This window comes from Gigantopelta aegis, chromosome 4 (genome assembly GCF_016097555.1).
Source record: "Gigantopelta aegis isolate Gae_Host chromosome 4, Gae_host_genome, whole genome shotgun sequence".
NCBI classification, from domain to species: Eukaryota; Metazoa; Mollusca; class Gastropoda; order Neomphalida; family Peltospiridae; genus Gigantopelta; species Gigantopelta aegis.
Genome location: NC_054702.1, coordinates 100,820,329 through 100,837,952, shown reverse-complemented (window position 1 = coordinate 100,837,952; position 17,624 = coordinate 100,820,329). Strand labels below are relative to the sequence as shown.

Sequence of the window (17,624 nt, the reverse complement as noted above, 5' to 3'; positions counted from 1 at the left end):
GAAGTGGCACGGCTAGCACTGTTTTCCAATAACATATCAAGCATTACATTTGCTAGTTGTGAATGTAGGAAGTGGCACGGCTAGCTCTGTTTTCCAATAACATATCAAGCATTACATTGGCTAGTTGTGAATGTAGGAAGTGGCACGGCTAGCTCTGTTTTCCATCTATGCTAATGTTTATACTAAGTGGCTACAACATTTAGCATTAGGCTAATAAATTAACCACATTTTAATAATTTTCAAGGAAATACTCTTAATATCTGAAAATTGGCTAATTCAAAGTTGGTTCCAATCCTGTCTATGTGGGGTACAAACTGGTTGTGTTCTATTTTTTGAAAGTTACTAAAAATATTCAAAGCAGGTGGAATGACCATTTATTAGAGAGTATTTAAAGCATGCAGTGTTTTTGTGTAAAATGTTTTAGTACACTTATCTCAATAAGTTATGGGCTTTCAATGTAGCTGAAAGTTAGTTTGTTTTGTTTCACAACACCACTAGAGCACATTGATTTATTAATCATCGGCTATTGGATGTCAAACATTTGGTCATTTTGAAAGTCTTACGGCCTAATTACACTGGAGAGCGGTAACGGAGAGCGGCAACTGGAAAGCAATAAACCGCTCATTTTTAAAAAATTACATACAGCACAGAAAACCGTGCGGTGTTTTATTATTATTATTTTATTGGTTTTTTTTTACGTTTTAGCACATAAACCATCATGGCGAAGGCTAGAAAATGTAAAGATGGGAAGATGTTACTTCTGCTATTGTTGGCGCGAAGACAGAGAAAAACAAGAAAAAATTGGGTTCACAAGATCTTTCAAAAAAGGAATGAACTAGATGAATTCCATAAAATAGTACGTGAACTGAGTTCACATGAAGATCGCTTCTTCGCCTACTTCCGAATATCCCGTGGTTAGTTTGCACTGTTTTAGAGCAACTTGGAGAAAACCAATAAGCGATAATCAAAGGCTTTAAGGTAACCTATATCGGCCTATATAAACATATTGATAAACAAAATAAGGCACATCATTTCAGAAACATCAAGTCGACCAAGTTATTACATGCCACCAACCACCATTAACATTAACAATAAATATATTTGTGGTATTCCCCTGATAAACACTAGATTTTTCGAAGCACCATATACAACACTCGCCCGATTAGCTAAAATCATAATTTTGCCGCGCAGCATTTTAGAAAAATCGCTTCGAGTTCTATCGGAAGCGGTTTAACGCTGTACCGCTGGGCCGTTCCACGTTCAGTGTAATTGGATCCATTGAAAAAGCACTAGTTCTATTTTTTTAACACGCGGTTTTACCGTCACCGCTCTCCAGTGTAATTAGGCCTTTAGAGAGGAAACCTGATACATTTTTCCATTAGTAGCAAGGGATCTTTTTATAATACAGGATAGTATATACCATGGCCTTTGAAATAGCAGTTGTGGTACACTGGCTAGAATGAGAAATAGCCCATTGGGCACACCGACAGAGACTGATCCTAGACCGACCACACATAAGGCGAGCGCTTTCCCGCTGGGCTCTGCATGTACGTCCCACCCTCAATGTAGTTGAAAGACTGATTATAGATTTCGACTTTAAAATAAATGATCATTAATTGTTTTACTCACACACACTGTGTTACTTAACAAATCCATATCTCACTTCCATCTAAGATTATGCTAATAGAATGCTATTACATAGGCAGTGAAATAAATAATTTAGGACACTGAGCTATATTGAGGACAGGACGTACCCAGTGGTAGAGCTCACCTTATGCACGGTCAGTCTAGGATAAAAGAATTGCCATGAAGTAGAAAATTATTGCAATTCCAAACAGTTTTATTTTTAAATTAAATGGTAACTAAGGTAATGCAAAAATGTAAGTTAAAAGTCAAAACATTTATAAAAACAATCGTACCTACCATTCAAAATGGCATGTCTATAATGTGTACAAGGTTGGGTTTTTTACAATTTCTAAACCATTTGTTTTTACTTCTGTTATGTTTAGAATAAAAAAATAATGTTATATGCTAAGTGCCATTTCTCATCATCTATTTTAACTTGCAGTGGAACAAGAGCAGCTTGTACTCTCGCATAAACATACGCTTGTCCTAATGTCATCTTTGTAGTGACGTTATTGATTCGAATACCAACAGGTCGAGTTTCAAGGGTCATAGTAACTGTCATTTTCTTGTCTTCAAACACAAAGTCAAATGAGTTGTTAGCATAGTCAAGACCAATAATGGAGAACGTTGTGATGGTTGGTGGAATTGAAGGATTGAACCTGAGCTCTTGGTTGTATAATCTAAATCCACCATAACCAAAAATAAGAGCTTGTAGGTATCCACCCATCCCAGTTTGAAAGTTGGTCGCCCCGCTACCATCTGCATTCTCTGTCCATATCTGAAATTTGAATATGATGTTTAAGTCAAAAGATAAAATAACTTTTTAATATTGTACATCTGTATATTATCAAAAAAGAACATTGTAATATATACTAAAAGGCAAAAGTTATTGTGACACACAAAAGACAAAGATAATTGATAAGTTTTTACTGCCATGTATGAAATGTTATAACATGGAAAGAGAAATGTCCGAAGGTATGGAAACAAGCAAAAGTCCATGAAATGGGCGCACATGCCATATGCAAATAAGCCACATCACTAGAGGGGGTTCAGAGCGAAGTTCACATAGTCAGTAGCGAGTGTGTCCACCTTGAGCATTGATACAGGCCTGGCACCGTCGTCTCATTGAGGCCACTAAACGCTGGAGAAAGAGATGGTACGGGCTGTGAGGGTTGGTTGCTGGAACCTGTTTCGCAGATGCGTGGTTCGGATCCATGTGTCTTGGCGAGGGGTTGTCACGGGTGGTCGGCAGCTACGGGGATGGTCCCTGACCTGGTTGTTTTGTTGATATCGTTGCCATAAGTGCCATATGGTGTTTCTGTGGACATTGAATTGATGTGTGATGTTACGCTGCAAGGTCCCAGATTCAAGCATCCCTATGACTCGCCATCTGTCATTTTCACTGAGGCATGGCCTGACAAAATTGTATCAAACAGTTCATTAATGATGTTTTTCTGACTTCTGAAGGCTGTACAGAGTGGCAACGATTTGCGTCTGGTTTTTTATGGTGAACACTGGACAGCATTTCTCTCGAATATCCATGCAGGCCTTGACCGTAATTTTTTTCAGTGGTAGCCTACCGGACTACCAAGTTATAAAATCTAGTAGCCCTCAGTAAAAATTGGTAGCCCCATAACTTCAAAAGAAAAAAAAAAAAGAAAAAAGAAAAATAATTTATTTTTATTTAAGCGTTTTAGGGTGGGTTTTTGTAACTCATGAGTATTATACTGTGAAATATACACTTATTAAAAATGCATAATGACCCTTAATGAACAATAAAGTTTTTAGTTTAAATCATTAAATAGAATCTGGGGAAAATATTGAAAACTTCGACAATAATGTGACAGAATGAAGAGTCTCATATGTGGCATTATAATATTGTATAAGCCTTCATTACGAGATTAGGCATAATAATAATAATAATAATAATAATAATCCCTACCTATCTACCCACATTTGAAACTACTGGTCGGAAATGGACAAAACAAAATATTTTAAGGATGACCTCAAAAGAGGAGTAAAGATGGTATGAAAAAAAAATGTAACAACCACTACGAAAAAACCCGACCTATTATTCTACCTGCATTAACTTGGTTGGTATGATTCCAGAAATAAACAATAATATTTATTATTATTATTATTATTAATTATTTTTAGGCCTAATCTCGTAATGAAGGCTTACAAAATATTATTGAAACACTTAATACGGTTTTCACATGTATAACTGTCTGCTAATTGAATAAATAATTGTACGATCTTCAGATAGATATTGCATGTTTTAATTCTTAAAATGGCTGCAACTATTTTCAATTGGTGTCATTTTGAAGAATCCTAACAAAACTTGCCTTTATTCCAAAACAATAGCGTTTTTTATTGCTCACAATAAAATTGTAAATGTTGTACGCCAATTATTCCAGACAGGATTGCCATGTGTGTTTATGTTATCACATGACAAGGTCAGATGTCATTTTGAGCGAGGTTATCACGCAAAGCCATAGTAAAAGTTAAGAGAGATTTTATTAAAATTAATTTGTAAGAAAGATTAATATTTTTAACATTGAAAACATTAGTCTATTTATACATTTCTTTAACTTAGTAATACTTATTTTGTAAACAATAATTTGACAATTTGCATAGGTAGGCTAGAAGGAAATAAACCGCGATTGAATGATCATTTAGTTCAGACTTCAGCTGCAACCAATAGTCTTGATCATACAAAGTGTTTCTTATAAGTAGGCGTAAAAACAATGGGCCGTGTTGTTGATTGTTATAAATGACTACAAATAGATAACCCATGACCCACATGAAAATTCCATGACAGGTATTAACCAGGTATATCTGACCACTGGATTACATCAAATTATTTGTTTTGGTCCACTATGTTAAAAAAACAAATCCTACAACTGGCAAATATACTCATTTATTTCACTAAATCATATTGCACAACCGCCAGCTGTGGGTCACACTAAGGGAGCAATTAAGTTACAGTGACTCCTAGCAGCGGAGAGCGTGCACATGAAAGGTGGAATTTTAGACACCAATGAATTAAAGGTCTTGTTGATTGTGGAGTGACTGGACATGCCAAAACATTTGGTAGCCTGGCGGACTACCAGGGTTAGACAACTGGTAGTCTGAGTGAGAAATCGGTAGCCAAAACAGCCCAGGCTACCGCTAAGGTCGAGCCCTGCCATGTTTCTTACACAAAGCATGCAATTGCTGCAACAACTGCTTGGTTGCATTTCTTCGAGCTGTTTCATGCACATTTTCTCTGGTTTACATCCATAAATCCATTCACAAATGCATTACTCCAAACAATCCATGTCACAATAACTTTTGCCTTTGAGTATACAAGTTAACAAATACCAATTTATGATAGAGAAAGCGATAAATTATGATGTGACTATCAAAATTTAACATTCCATTGAATAATATGTATTTTGAATAATGTAATCTTAGCCTTTAATTTAAAGATTAGTAAACAATTACTAGTTATCAAGACTAACCTTAAAAATGTATAATTTTTTGTAAACAAAACAGATTAAAAATTGTCTTGACTCACTTTTAAACTATAATATCTTCTTCAATTTTATCAATATATTTTTTAAAATAATCTTAATGACCAATTCACTATTAAAATGGTGGAAGTGTGATTGTAAACATTCCTGTGGTACATACATAGAAAGGTTCCTGTGCGTTGAGGAGCATCCGTTCGAAGAGTTTATCAGCTCGACTCTTGTTGCCCAGCTCCAGCCAGTTGATGGTGAATATTCCCCAGGTCATCGCTGGACCTCCGGGTGTTACCTGTGGTGAGGATATCAAGGACAATTACATCCATCAAAACTGAAATGTCCATCATTACATTTTTTAAACTTTTATTTTGACAAACTTTGTAAAATGTGTATTAGTATTGCCGTATATATTAATCTTGATCTGTGCACATTATGTTAATGTCAATGGCAATTTTAAAATGGCATATATACTGAAGTTCATTGAAAACACACCACCCAATTATTATTATTATTTTAGTTTTTTTAACTATCACATCTGTCAGGTTGCTATAAAACACACAATAACCCTAACCAGTACATGTATACACTATTTAGTTATTCATTGTCTACCAGAATAGGTTCAGTACAGATCCAGTACAGATATGTACAATTTTGAAAATCAAGATTTATTTTTATGATCCATTAAAGGGAAATGAAAAGTGGTTTACCTTTTCATAGATATTGAGGTCGTTTTTCGTAACTTGTGTTCCCCGGTCTTCCTCCATCAGTGGGTAGTTCAGCATTACCACATCGGCCTGTTTCACCACCGTGTCTGTAGCAAACAGAATGGCTATTAGTTCACTTCACTTATTAAGACACTACATTTTTTAATATAGGATTCTTACAGCACACATTTTAAATCATTATATAAACTAAGGTCAAACACATGGTACAGGCATGTAGCCAGGCATATGCAGGAATGCATCACTGAAATCCAACTGAAAAAAAATCAGTCTCAAAATAAAAATGAAATGTAATCTTAAGCAATCATTAAATAGAAGAGGTTTACTATAGGGGTATTCATGTTCTGATTTGGTGGAATTAGGCCTGCATTATACATAATACATGTTATTGTATTGTTTATTATTATTATATTATCACATACTAAAATTTAGCCTTGTTCGACCCATGTGCATTCTTCTGTCTACAACAATAACAAAGATGCCTTAAACCACATTTACAAAATTACAATTTAAACAATGTTTTAGCATATAACATCAATATTGGTACAACTTTCAGTTTTTAAATAATATACTTTTCACCCACATATAATTTCTCTTGTAGGCAAGTGTACATTATAGGTAACATTAAATCATCAGACTTTAAAAGACATGAACACTGTAATAAATAGAAATGGACACCAGACTTAAATTACCAGATTTTAAAATACACGAACACTCTTAAATCATGAGATTTTAAAATATACAAACAATGTAACAACTAGAAATGGACACCAGCCTTACCCAGGGTGTAGCCATCAAACTCTGGATGGTACTGCAGGGTGCTGTTGAAGGGGATATACATGTTGGCTGTAATGTTTGACCACAGTCTGGGAGACTCTTTGCCCAGCAGACGGTTCACCAACATGGCCGTCTGGAGACATTCCTTGGCAATGGAGTTTGTGTATACAGAGTTGTCATTGTTTCTGTGATATTCATCAGGTGGAATTACGCCTGTAGTTAACAGACAAAAATAGAGTTACCAGTTTGCAGGTGAAAAAATCTATATGATAGTGAATACTGCAGATAATGTTTCTTTAGGCTGTTTATTAACAAGACAATAAAAAAGGAATTACTGGAAAGGAATTCTGATATATATATAAATAAATTGGTTTAGAAATGCCTGACCCAGAACATATATTGCTCAAATCAAAAGAATGTTTTTTCCATTTCAAGTCCTTCTTTTTCACTTCTGCATCTCACTATGACTAATTAAAGCACTATTTGGTTTCCTTTACCCACATTCAAAAGCAAACTGTTTCCGTTAAAGAAATATCCAATTAGACCTGAATTACCATGTATTTCAAATTTGCCTGTCCCATGGTTGTAAAGCATTCTTGAGATCCAGAAAGCAGCCATGTTGAAGATGGCGTCTGCACCCTGTTCGGAGGTGAGGAAGTGTGTGTCGTTGGTTTGCTGTATGAACTGTCTGAACGCCAGACACACGTCGCCAGTGATGTGAACCTCACGATCACCACACGCCTCTGATGGACTCACTTCTAGTCCTACACGTAACAGATGATCAAACAAGAAAATCATTAAACAATCTATTTACTATATTCTCTTTTCATGAAATCTTAACCTGATATCTTAGACATCCAACAGCCCATGATTAATTAATTAATGTGTTCCAGTGGTGTCGTTAAATAAAACAAACTCTAAACTAACCTGATATCTTGCAAAAGCAAATAAAATCCTGTGATTGTCATAACCAATGAACTCTCTAAAGAGGATTAATCCACGGTTTTGGAAAATGAAATGAAGAACAAAAACAAACCAACACAATTGTGAATCGTACTTCAAAATAATTTTTATGTATTTTTTTGTTTTACACATTTCAAATATCATTTGTGTTTTATGGTTTTGAAAATAAAAATTATATTTGACAAAAGTAGATAAATTTGTAGCAATACACTGTAGAAATATTTGTAAAGTAGCATCATATTTGAATATTTCGAAAGAAGCAACACATTTAAATAGCAACACTATATTTTGGAACATGGTACAGTAATCACAAAACTTACTAATGCAGTAAATACCTGTGAATCCCGACTCCCATGGATACCTGGCACCTTTGTAACCTGTCTCATTGGCATTCAGTTTAGCAGAATTCAGAGTCCTGATCCGAGTGTTGACCATCAGTTTGCCAATATCAGAGTGGAGGAACAGTATGGGAGGAAACATCCACGTGTCCTGATCCCAGAAGACGTGGCCCATATAATCCTATTGAAAACAGTCAAGTCGCAGGATTGATTAAGGTAAGAAATTCTGTCAACAAGGCAAACAAAATATGAACAAATTGTAAAAATATTGCTCTCGATCACTTTATTCTTTCATCCATACTTTTGTCATGTCTAATAAAATACTAGATAAAAAATAAATAAAAGTTAAATAACCACTGACCATTCAAATATTAAAATAATGGGTTCCTTCACAGCAAACCACAGGAAGTACTCGGGGCTTCTAGATTATGGTAGCCTCACTCCCATGGCTAGTGGTATTCAATGATGGGCTAGTGAATAAATACTATAGCCTTGCCCTATGGCTTGTGAATTTTTGTTTTGTCAAATGCTACATTTAAGTCTATTTTGTCAATATAAATATCCTGCCCACCCACCCCAGATCTATGGATTTTTAAAGTCTGTCTCCCTCTTTAACTGACATATCTGATTATTTCTAATAGTAAAATGTACTGAGGTAGTCAAATTCTCTCTATTAACATAAGACAAGTTGCAGTAGTGAAATTCCACATACGTATTCATTCTATCAAACGTGCATATAAAAGATTCACTTCTGCTACCAGTAATATTAATAATAGAATAAGTTGTAATGAATTTCTTTGTTCCTCATTACAGGACAGGAAGTGAAGGCAGACAAGATAATGTCGAGAAGAGTATGTTTGGATGAATACAAGCACAAAAGTAATATATTGTCATCATTATCATTCATATTGTGTGGGATGTAACTCAGTGCTTAAGGGCCCGCCTGCTGCATGGTCGGACTGGAATCGATCCCCGTCAGTGAGACCATTGGGTAATTTACAATTCCACGCAGTTCTCCACAACTGGTATATCAAAGGCCATGGTATGTGCTATTCTGTCATACAGTAGATTCCTTGCTTCTAATGTAGAAAATGTAGTGGGTTTCCTCCCAAGACTACTAATAAAAATCTCCATTTGTTTGACATCTTCAACATCTAATAGCCCAGGGCTTCTAGAATTGTCTTCAAATCCACTAGCCATGGGATCAGGGATTTTAATAACTTACTAACCACAATTAAAAACTGATTAGCCCAACTTTACTTTAAGTTAATACAATTTTACTAAATAATCGGATATGTCACCTAAAGAGGGAGATTAAAAACACTAATATAATCTAGAAGCCCTGAATAGCCAATGATTGATAAATCAATGTGCTCAAGTGGTTTTGTTAAACAAAACTAAACATGAATCTTACTCTGTCGCCCCCACCGTGGGCGAGTCCACCAGGAGCCAGACCAACAAATGGCCACGTTTTGTCTTCTTCAACCGGTAACGAGCTCAGTAGGTAGTACTGAGATGCGTACGTGATTCTTGACAGTGTGAGGTCACCAGTGAGGTCAATATGTCCTCGCTTCCACAGCCTGGTCCATGCATCCACGTGGGAGGAAAACAGGGTTTGATTCATCATCAAACTCATACCTACAAGGATAAACACATAAAAAAATATTAATTTAGGAAACACTACTCCAATTATTAACAATTATTTATGGCTAAAAAAAACCCCCAAAAAACCTTGCCCCCTAAAAAACCCTGTAAATATTACAGATGTATCCAGTGATAAAGGTATTAGTGCATGATTCTAGGACAATTCCCCTAAACATTTTTCTACTATAACTATTTTTCCTCCAGTCCAGTTCTCCATGTATTTTTCCCTTGATCATTTTATTAATAATTAAAAAAAAATTAATCAATTGATTTAAGAATTAGAATAGAAGCTTAGTAGTTAAAACTGCAAGAAATTACAGATTTAAACCCAATTAGACTTTATATATACCCCTGGAAATTAATTAAGTACCACCCAATTTATATTGTCACCAAATTATTGTTATGGGTAGTAGCCAGGCAGTATTAATACTGTAAAAATCATGTCCCTTCATTGCTCCATACTGTCGTTTCGTTGTCCTTGCCAGTCAAGAACCCACACAAATAGCACGTACAAAAAACTACCCTCACATGTGGGAAAACCAAGTTTTTGTTCAATTAAGTTTTATACTTGTTTTCAGAAAATAGTTTTCCTTTTGTGCTTAATAAGTGTCTAATGGTTCACCCAAAACTGTCCATTGCCACTAGGTGGCAGATTATTGGAATAAATAATGCAGGATTGTCATGCAGGAAAATTGGGCGTCAGTTGGGCCAGAATCATACTGTAATTAGTCGACTTGTACGAAAACACCAACAAACTGGTCAATGACGTCAAGGACAGGAACTGTCCAGGACAACCTCGTACAACTTCTCCACGAGAAGACTGGGCGCTGTTAAGACTTGTTCGACATTTCCATTTTTCCAGCAGCAAGATCTTGAGAGATATCTGGATTCCCAACAGGGCCATGTCAACGAGGACTGTAAGGAATCGGTTGAAGATCGCTGGATACTGAGTCAGGACGCCTATCAAACATCCCCTTCTGACACCAGCAAACAAAGCAGCACATTTAGCATGGTGTCAGGTATGCCACAGATGGAATCTTGCATCCTATAGAAAGATTCATTGGTCCGATGAAAGCCGCTTTCTTCTGCACATACTGATGGAAGAACTTGTGTCTGGAGGCAACCAAATACCACCTATGCCGCCAACAACATCCAGGAGTAGACAGTATATATGTATATAGATTATTATGATTGACAAGTTTTTAGTTTATAATATATTATGTTTAAATTTAACTCTTATTAAACTAATGATTTGGAGAAATGTTCTGTCACCCAGTCCAGTATGTAGTAATAAATTTATTTAAGAAGGTAAATACAGTTTCTACAGACCTATATTAAATAATACCATAAAACGTTTTCCTGTGGTGGGTGGGTGGGTGGATGGGTGATATATAACCCCAACTGATCCCAATAACATGCACTATAAATAGTTTGTTGACTTAATACTCTTTTAGACCCATTTGCCTTTAAAAGTAAAAGAAACCTATGGCTGTAATTTAGTATGTATATTTAAATGTTATCCCCCCCACTGCCATATTTACCTTTGTTCCAGTAGTCCATAGCCTCATCCTTGCTGGTACTGATTGACGTTATAAATGGTATAACTGCTCCCGATATTCTCGGAGGCAGCGTGATGGTGTTGACGATGTTATTGGAGTAGACAGTTACTGGAGTTGTTGGTGCAATACTTGGGTACTCTGCTTCTTTTGTTTCCCCCGTAAGTACACTAGAAATACAGAAGACTCTCTATAATTCAATTATTTATGTAAAAAGTTAGTCTGTCTTGTTTAACAACATCACTACAACATTGATTTATTAATCGCCTATTGGTAACTTCTGACATAGTCAATAACGTTTTCATTAGTAGCAAGGGATCTTTTATATGCACTGTTCCACACAGGACAGCATATATACAGCTTATGACATACCAGTCATAGGGCACTGATTGGGATGGGGGAATAAGAAAATGGGTCAACTGTGGTTATGCAATAAAGGAAGTGAATTGGTACACAAGCAGTAGGCCTATATAAATGCTCACCTAAAAATACATCCCCAGTACTATACATTTAAAAGAACGATAATATAAATATGTAAAAGATAACATTCAAACATCAATTTTTCAGCCATTACACTTTAACTGTTGTCTCATAGAAAACTGATATATAAGGCTGAATGGATAAAATAAATATTGTCCATTTATAAATAATTTTAAACTTGATAAACAATATCAACAACTACCTCGGTTACATTTTAATATATTTTACCATTATGCAGATTATGTGCTGATCATGGCTTCCTCATTAGCTTAGCTTTGCAGCCCAAGTTGTTTCACTGGTTGTTAAAGTTAAAGTTTGTTTTGTTTAACAACACTACCAGAGCACATTGAATTGTTAATCATCAGCTATTGGATGTCAAACATTTAGCAAATTTGTCATATAGTTTTAAGATAGGAAACCTGCTACATGTTTTCCATTAGTAGCAAGGCATGTTATATGCACCATTCCACAGACAGGATAGCACATATAGCAATGCTCACAAGGTGACACGGCTATCAGCAGTCTGTTGCTTATTAATCAACTTTAGTGTAACAGTGAAATCCAACTGTAACCATTCCAGCCAAAATCAGTTTTACTATCTGAGTAAAAAGGTCTCAAATGTCCCACCAGGGAACATTTTGTTTTCCAAATCTTGATTAGTGATATTTTTAGTCATTTGAAAATTGATTAGCAACTACTGTTTAATGTTTTAAAATTGATTAGCAACTCTGAAACTTGTGAAGCAAATCACAATGCAATACTGAAGAAAATGTTTCCTGCCCACACAGAGAGCACTGATATGGTGAAGACATCATTTGCATAGCCACAACTGCATATAACAGGAAATGGAAATATGATAGACCATACCAAGAAACAAGACAAGATGCATAAATAAAAGTACATGTATATCTGAGATTTAATTTTTAACAGAAATGAAACATTACAGCCAGTGACACAAAATTTAATATGGATCCAAATTACCATATGTACGGATTGTTTGAAGATGAGTTTTTAAACGTGATGTCCTCACTAGGGGGCCCTGTGTTCACTGTGACATTGATACTGAGATGCTGACTGCCATCACGCTTCATCACAACCTCGATCACCAGCAGACGAGACAGTACACGATGGGCATACTGTCTCACCTCTATGAAGTAGCCGTGACCTTCAAATCGCTCATAGTAAACTCCTGGAATGGAATGTTTTAAAATACAGTCTTGTCATAAAAATAATTCTGTTGAATGATAAGCATGATTTGGAAGAATTTAATTTGTAAAAATATTTGTAAAAATGTCTTATCAGTAATTAATTAAATTTTTTCATTTCATTCAAAATGTTTTCGAGTTACTACAAAAGCCAATATAACCCAAAGTGCACTGGTTTTTGTAAAAGTTGATAATTTAAGCCAAACACTGTGAGTAATTGTAAGTTAGAAGCAAGAAAGCTGTAACAGTCAAACATATTTTACACTGTCTAATAACAAGGGTTAGCAGCTTTAAGCAGTTATAAAAGTTTCTTCACTAATTTGATAAGAATACAAACTTTACTGTTATTTATTTCTGCTTCAAAAAGAGTTCCAAACATGTCTGTGCTATCTGCTGGTAAAACTGATTATTTCTATAATTAATAAATATTTTTGAAAATTCCTCATCATCCTACTTTTGCCATCATATTGTCAAAATAATGTCAGAAAAATATTTTAAATTATTTTTTTTAACAAAAGAATAAAAGTATTTATCTCAGAAACTAGAGTTTGCCATTTTTAATAGATAATTTATATGTAAACCAAAACCAAATAAATGAGTATGTTAATTTGCTGAAAATATAATTAGAAATAATGTTGAACAATTAACCAAGATGGATAAACATACTTTATGCTTACAAATATGATAAACAAATAGAAAGTTAGACAAACCTCTGCCCATATCTAAGACTCTTATCCTAGAGGAGTTAGCTGGTGAAACGCCAGAGATGTTAAATGAAACTGTTGATGGGATTCGGGCTCGATGGCTGCTTGTGTTGGCACCATTATACAACCCATTCATATAGATTGTGTCGCTGAATAAGACTGTTGCTAGGTGACCATTTCCAATCTCAGGAAGCAATCTTGGATCAGAAGGTATTCTGAAGTAACAAGATCTTAAGTATATTCGTAACTTGATTTTATTTCATATTTTAAATTTATGAACATCTTGGCCTATAGCAATAAAACATTAATGTATCAATGCTTAAAAACAATATAAAATTCTAAATACACATATATATTCTGAAGATTACTTGATATTTAATTAACTTCATCATCATAAGAAATAAACATGACTTGATGTAAATTATTTTTTAAGTCATACATTTGGAATTACCTTTAAGTTGAAAGGATCACCAAATTACATCATTTATCTATATAACAAAACAATACATTTCCATGTACAATATAGTATTTTAAAGAATTATTGTAATGTGATTAGCAAAACAGCCGATTCCATGAACTGTAATTACAGATTATCAGTGCCATCATATGAACCTTCTTCACATTGGTTTCTGGTGCCTTGGGTAACACTCAGATTCATGAGCATTTATATATATCCTCACTACCATTTCAATTTGCGATTATACTTAAGACAGAAGGCTAACACTTACTTATCAAATTTGAACACAGTTGCATCCTCAGGAACTGGTGATGCCTCAAATACTGGAGAGTTACAGGAAACCGGAATCTGTTTTCTCCCAACAGTCACCATGCAAGGCCTTCTCACCTTGAATGCAGACTTTTTCTGTATGCTTTTATTATGTTGTAGATTTATATCTTCTTCTCCTGACTGATGACTTTGACTATGTGATACATTTACACCTTCTTTGGACAAATGGCCGAGACCTTTCAACCACCCATTTTTAGAATCTTGTATATTTATGTCTTCTTTGAAGGACCAGTGAACTTGACCTTTCAGCTTAGTTTCAAAATTGGGTTTGAAATTATTGCTAAGTGTAATACTGTGAGTACGATTTGCATTTTTATATTTCAACCTCAAGTAACCGGACCATGACAGGGGTTGTTTCTTGTTACCACTCTGGTTGCTCCTTGTACTGCACACACACAAGACAAAACCCAGCACAAGGGTAATACCTTGAAGTGTTGCAGGGATTTTCATTGTCAATCAACTGTTAATGAATTTTCTGTTACAAAAATAAAATGTACATGAATACTTGTAGACTGAAATATTCACCTCTGGAAATCTCATCAGTTTTTTTTTTTCAATGTTTAAATAAAAAAAAAATAATAAAAAAATAAAAAATATAGACACACACATCATATAAGATTTAAAATCATCAATTTTGACAGAACAAAAACCTAAATAATAACACTAAAAATAAAATGTGATTTCCAGACAGAAATATTTGGTCTTTAGAAAATGCTACATTTAAAATATAATGCAATTGTAAATTTATATTGATGAAAGAAAACAAAAACCCTTTGTTTTATCATTATATTAATTTATAGGCTTTGTTAACATCCTAATTACATCCAGTTGTTTAAAAGTATAAGATCCCAGCTTTGTAAAACAAGGTAAATGGTAGTTTTTAACATTTCAGATTAAATAAAATCTAATGGTACTAAATAAAAATTATTTAGTGCCAAAAAAACAAACCCAAAAGAGCTGGAAAATCAAATAATAAAACAAGAGATAAAAAAAGGATTTGTTCATTAATGAAATTAATAAACATGTTTGGGAATTAAACCACCACCCAAAGTTCATAAATAAATATACTTATGGCTAAGATTTTGAAATCCTATACTATGATACTATCAGAATACATGCATTTACATTCATATTAAGCCAATCTTAAAAACAAACATATACCTGTAAAACCATACAGTAGCTCTACCAGTGTTTATACACACTAATATACACTGAATCTGACCTAGCAATAAATAATTCATCCCATGGCTCAAACCTTGACCATTGACCTACTCAGATTAGATAAGAGGGTGGTTTTGTTATCAATCCATCCAGAAACTGTATTTATCTATATAGAAGTAGCTATGATTATGACTTGTCAGACCGGCCTTGCTGGTGTCGTGGTTAAACCATCAGACATAAGGTTGGTAGGTACTGGGTTCACAGCCCGGTACCGGCTCCCATCCAGAGCAAGTTTTAACGACTCAGTTAGCAGATGTAAGACTACTACACCCTCTTTTCTCTCACTAACCACTAATAACTAAACCACTGTCCTGGACAGACAGCCCAGATAGCTGAGGTGTGTGCCCAGGACAGCATGCTTGAACCTTAATTGGATATAAGCATGACAATAAGTTGAAATGAAATGAATGATTTGTCAGATGATGGAGAGAATAAAAGGAAGATACAATTATGATCATATATATATCAATTTGTCTAACAATCAATATTATTACAAATTAAAGAATATTTCCATTAACAGAGAAATATGCATTGAAAGGTATTTGTTTTAAATGTTTTACTGTAAAAGAAAAAGGGGTGCAAATGTAATAACCCGTAAAAATACAAATTAATGGTGACATTGGATTTGTTTGCATTTGATTGCAAACTAAAATATGCATAGTCTTGGGTAGAAGACTAGTTATTTGTGAACCTTCAGCCAAGATTTATGCATGCCAGCCCATGGCATCCTAAATGCCCACCTATGGTTTAAAAATAAAGAAAGATACAGGTATTTCTAGTCTCGTGGGAAATTACTAATAGGGTCATATTTATAATGAGGACTAATTTTAAATATTTTGAGTTAAATTGTTGTGTTACATTCCAAAATCTGTCCCCAAACTGCATGATTTTGGGTACATTTTTGACACACCCATACAAACCACACCCAATCGGGAGATGACCAATATGATGCGCATATATATTTATGAAAAGTTTGTCATCAAACTTTACAAATTTGAATGAAGGTTTAGCTATTAAATTTTTCACAAAATCAGCTGTTTGAAAATTACCAAAGTGAAATCCGGAATCTGTAGTGAAGGTCACTGGGATGAATCATCAAAAAGCCAGACAGGAGTAAAACAATTTAATATATCCTTAGGAAAACACATCCGGTTAACTTTCAAAAAGAAATGCTTTCTGAACCTGACCGACTCATGAATATAAATCACCTCAAAGCTAACATTACCCATAATTTCTTCTTCTTTTTTAAATATACATAATAAATAATTATTTAAATACACATTTCAAATACTCAAGATACCAAACTCAAGATGCAGGTTAAAGCAAATCAAGTGTTTAAATGAAGACTCAAGTTTCAACGATATGCCCCTATGTTGGCTCCAAATGATAGATATCAACCTCCAGTGAGGGAACTCCAAACAGGGTTGACCAGCCCTCATGGTGTAGTGGTTAACCCATCAAATTTTAGGCTGGTAGGAACTGGGTTCGCATCCTGGTACTGGTTGCCAGAGTGAGATTAAAGTCTCAAAGAGACTTCTCTCTCTCTCACCAATTACTAACAACTAACACACTGTCCTGGACAGCATGCTTGAAACATAATTGTATACAAGTATGAAAATAAATATAAATGAAATAAGTCTGTCTATGAAAATGCATTGCTCTACCAGGTGAGCATAGTGGTTAAACCATTGGACGTAAGGCTGCTAGCTACTGGAAGGAAATGTTTTATTTAACAACACACTCAACACATTTTATTTATGGCATCGGACATATGGTTAAGGACCACACAGATATTGGAAGAGGAAACCTGCGGTTGCCACTTCATGGACTACTCTTTTCGATTAGCAGCAAGGGATCTTTTATATGCACTATCCCACAGACAGGATAACACATACCATAGCCTTTGATATACCAGTTGTGATGCACTGGCTGGAATGAGAAATAGCCCAATGGGCCCACCAACGGGGATCGATCCCAGACTGACCATGCATCAAGTGAGCGCTGTACCACTGAGCTACACCCCCCCCCCCCCCCCCCCCAGGTACCAGGTCCCAGAATGAGTTTGAGGCCACTACATCAACTTCTCTCTCAC

At 34.9% G+C, this 17,624-nt stretch overlaps 1 protein-coding gene and 1 long non-coding RNA gene across 2 annotated transcripts; one reads left to right on the top strand and one right to left on the bottom strand.

Moving 5' to 3' along the window:
* Positions 1–1,885: 1,885 nt before the first annotated feature.
* Positions 1,886–14,816, bottom strand: LOC121371587 (protein-glucosylgalactosylhydroxylysine glucosidase-like). Its single transcript, XM_041497593.1, has 11 exons — positions 14,253–14,816; positions 13,531–13,739; positions 12,597–12,804; positions 11,121–11,305; positions 9,350–9,573; positions 7,933–8,116; positions 7,189–7,398; positions 6,638–6,847; positions 5,843–5,946; positions 5,302–5,427; positions 1,886–2,404 (listed from the first exon to the last, which is right to left on the bottom strand). The coding sequence occupies exons 1-11, from the start codon at positions 14,759–14,761 to the stop codon at positions 2,006–2,008; spliced, it is 2,568 nt and encodes an 855-aa protein (XP_041353527.1). The 5' UTR covers positions 14,762–14,816; the 3' UTR covers positions 1,886–2,005.
* Positions 8,019–10,622, top strand: LOC121371589. Its single transcript, XR_005957810.1, has 3 exons — positions 8,019–8,151; positions 8,749–8,814; positions 10,442–10,622. It is a non-coding gene; the product is annotated as an uncharacterized LOC121371589 (long non-coding RNA).
* Positions 14,817–17,624: the final 2,808 nt, after the last annotated feature.

Coding starts and splice junctions, on each gene's coding strand:
- LOC121371587 (XM_041497593.1), bottom strand. CDS start 14,761: ATGAAAATCCCTGCAACACTTCAAGGTATTACCCTTGTGCTGGGTTTT. Junction 8,117..9,349: donor CCCACGGTGGGGGCGACAGA/GTAAGATTCATG, acceptor TGTTTTCAATAG/GATTATATGGGCCACGTCTT. Junction 6,848..7,188: donor AGGCAAATTTGAAATACATG/GTAATTCAGGTC, acceptor TGTTAACTACAG/GCGTAATTCCACCTGATGAA.